The sequence below is a fragment of the Vigna unguiculata genome, chromosome 5 (assembly GCF_004118075.2).
Source record: "Vigna unguiculata cultivar IT97K-499-35 chromosome 5, ASM411807v1, whole genome shotgun sequence".
In the NCBI taxonomy this organism is placed as follows: Eukaryota; Viridiplantae; Streptophyta; class Magnoliopsida; order Fabales; family Fabaceae; genus Vigna; species Vigna unguiculata.
The window spans coordinates 16,182,740-16,186,039 of NC_040283.1; the positions used below are offsets into that span (position 1 = coordinate 16,182,740).

At 26.3% G+C, this 3,300-nt stretch overlaps 1 protein-coding gene across 1 annotated transcript; it reads left to right on the forward strand.

Moving 5' to 3' along the window:
* Positions 1 to 958: 958 nt before the first annotated feature.
* LOC114184403 (FBD-associated F-box protein At5g18780-like) lies at positions 959 to 2,359 on the forward strand (the record flags this gene model as incomplete). Its single annotated transcript, XM_028071715.1, has 3 exons — positions 959 to 1,645; positions 1,912 to 1,991; positions 2,080 to 2,359. Coding segments are annotated over 2 exons (729 nt in total), but the record flags the coding sequence as incomplete, so codon positions are not given.
* Between the last annotated feature and the right edge of the window lie 941 nt (positions 2,360 to 3,300).

The following is a 3,300-nucleotide window of genomic DNA, read 5'->3' on the forward strand; positions in this document are numbered from 1 at the left end:
AAATTCTTAATAGTGACTAAGAAAAGTTTTTAGCTAATATTAAATTAAAATTTTTTTCGACACATATATATAAAAAAAAAGACCCTCATCTCACCGTTAACATATTTTTTTTTTAACTGAATTCATGTTAACAGTAAGAATGTAAAGAGTAAGAATAATTGTGATAGTTATAGATAACTCCATTCAATTAAAAAATAAGAAAAATAAATCTTTATTAGTGTGAATTAAAGAAATCTTAAATTTTATTGGAACATTGAAAACATTATTAACTATATTTTTAAATTACTAAATATGATTTATTATTAAAATAATTTTTAATATTTAATAATAATTAAAATATTCTTTTAAAAAAATTAAATTCATTAAATTTTAAATTGCATTATGAAAAGAAAACATTTAAAAATTTAATCAAATTGAATTGAAATACATTTTAATTTTCATAAAATTGTAAATTTTCTTGTCTAAACATATTATGTAACTTATTTAATTGAAAAATAAAAGTATTAAAAAATATTAACATTTTGAGATATTTTAAATGAGAGTGACAGTTTTAGAATGAAAAAATATCTGACATAAACAAAATTAAGAAATATATTAAATAATTTAAGAGAAACTTAAGTGTTTAGAAATAAAAAATGAAAGTAAGGAAAAGTACTTTTAATATAAAAGGAAACAAAGTTAAAAAAAATAGTTAAAATTAAAGATTATGACTGAGAATCATATCAGAAATATAGTTAAATAATAAATAGGTTCATGCCTGCCAAGAATATAAAGAGTCAGATGGATGGGTGTGGTAAATAAGAGTTTCATTAGATTTCAGTTGTTGGGAGTTATTTCTTGAAGAAGCGGAAGCATTATCCACTTCTGGGATTTGAATTAGGGATTTATAAAATGCATTCCATTACAGAATAGTAGAGTATTATTGTTTGCAGTGCAGTGCAGGTGTTCGAAACAATGACTACCAGATGAAGTGTTATGTCACATTCTTTCTTTTCTCCCAACCAAACTATCTGTTTCAACCAGTATTCTCTCCAAAAGGTGGAGACCTCTCTGGCGTTCGGTTCCAGCTCTGGACTTTGACTACTCCTGTAACCACTTGAATAAAATATCAGCCACATTTCTTTCCATTTCCATGTGCACATTCATACTCTCCCGCAATTTGGAACAGCCCATTCAAAGATTCCGACTCACAAATACTTCTTTTGGACAAATGACTGATTGTGATTGTTATCAGATAAAGTCATTTGTTAGAGCTGTTGGGTCAACAGGCAGAGTTCAACATCTTGATCTTACTCTCTGTTATGCTTTAATTGATATTTCATCTGACTTTCTTTTCTGCAAAACTCTTAGGGTTCTCAAATTAAATATGGTGACATTAAAATCCCTTCCTTGGGTTGATTTTCCCTTACTTAAAGTCCTGCATCTTCATGATATTAAGATTTTAGATGGTAAGGCTAATCTGGTTCCACAAATTCTTTCTGCGTGTCCTAAAGTTGAGGACTTGGAAGTGGAGGATGCATTTGACGACTATGAGGCTATAGACGAGTATAAACGATTGCCTAAGTTGTTTAGAGCTGTTATCGAGAAATATGTAGTTCCTTTAAAAGTGGTCAAGAACGTTCAGCTTCTGATCATAAGAAATAAGGTACTGTTATTGTTTCGACTTCTGTATAATTTTATTGAAAGTGGTATTTTTATTCTTTTAAAAGTTTGTATTTTTTCTTTTAATAAACTTAGTTAAAGAGTGACATATCATTAGAACTGGAGAAAAATTCTTAACCCTAAACAAAAAGAAAACTGAGTTTGAAGTTTTGTCTTTGATGTAGGATCTCAATAGAAGGATTAATGACCCAATTCCTTTGTTTCATAATTTAACTCACCTTGAGGTTAACAGTGATTGTTTTTGTGAAGTTAATCCTACTATCTTCTGGCATGATGTATTCAGTTTGGTGAAGCATTGTCCCAAGCTTCAAAACCTCTCCATAGAAATGGTTAGTTAAATTATATCCTTAAGTTTTGCTTCTTTATTGTTTACTCAAATATTTTTCATTTATTTTGTTTTGTTTCCATTGTCAACAGGGGAATTTTGAGTTTCCATCAGGCGTTGATGATTGTCCCTTCTCACAAGGTCGAGTTCCAAGATGCCTCTCATCCCATCTTCAAACATGTCTTTTGGAAAATTACACTGGAATTCATTGGGAGTTTAAGTTTGCTAAATATATTATGGAGAATGCAAGATTTCTGAAGGATATGATAATCTGCTATAACACTGATGAAGAAGTGGATATGTTTGACAGGACAATAGAACTGTCATTCTGTTCAAGACTCTCTCCAACTTGTAACCTTTCAATTAACAAGTTCTAATGATGTTTTCATTTGGTTTGGTTCAAGTTCTGTTTGTGTTTCTAATCAATTTGGCTATACTGTGTAGATAATTTTTTTATCTCCTATGAAGCTTGCTTTATGCATTGATCGCTTAACTTACTTTATACATACAAATATTAAGGTTAATCTTAAATTTACTATTTGTTAATTTATAATTTCAAAATATGTGTTTTTTTTATATATTTAAAATTTATAATACATATATACCTTTAAATACATAAATTATATTTACTTTTGGCCAAAAATTGATATAATTATAAAAGGTTATTTTAATTTTGGTTCATTCTTTTAGAAATTATTTAAATTCAAATTCAAAATAAATGCTAGATTATTTTTAACTTCTTTTTATTTTATCAAATTTCAGGATTTACCATTTTTTTTTCAAACTAAAGCAATATATGTATGCTATTTAAATGAACATCATATTAAATTATTATAAAAATTAAATTAATAATTTATTCTTTCATTTTCTAATGTTTTGATTTAAATTTATTTTAAATATAATGAATGATGATAATTGTATTGAACATGATTCTCTTGTGTATATAATGTTAATTAAATATAGTAAATATTTTTATTTCTAAAAAATAATTTTTATGTTTATCTTCCACATAAAATTAAAATAAGTGAAGCTTAACAAAGAAGAGAAAAGGGAACATGTGTGTTTATAAAGAATTAATTTGGTTGTGAAATTGGCTACAGATTATGCAGTTCCAAATGAGAATATTAAGAGAAAATTATATAAAAATTAAGGTTAAAATAATTTATTGGTTCACATTTTTGTACCAAAATTTTAAATAGATCCCTAGATTTTATTTTATTTTAATTTTAATTAGGTTCATATTTTTAAAAACATTTAACAGTTAGTGATGTACCACATGTTAGTTCCTCATTTTTTTAAATTTTTTGAATTAT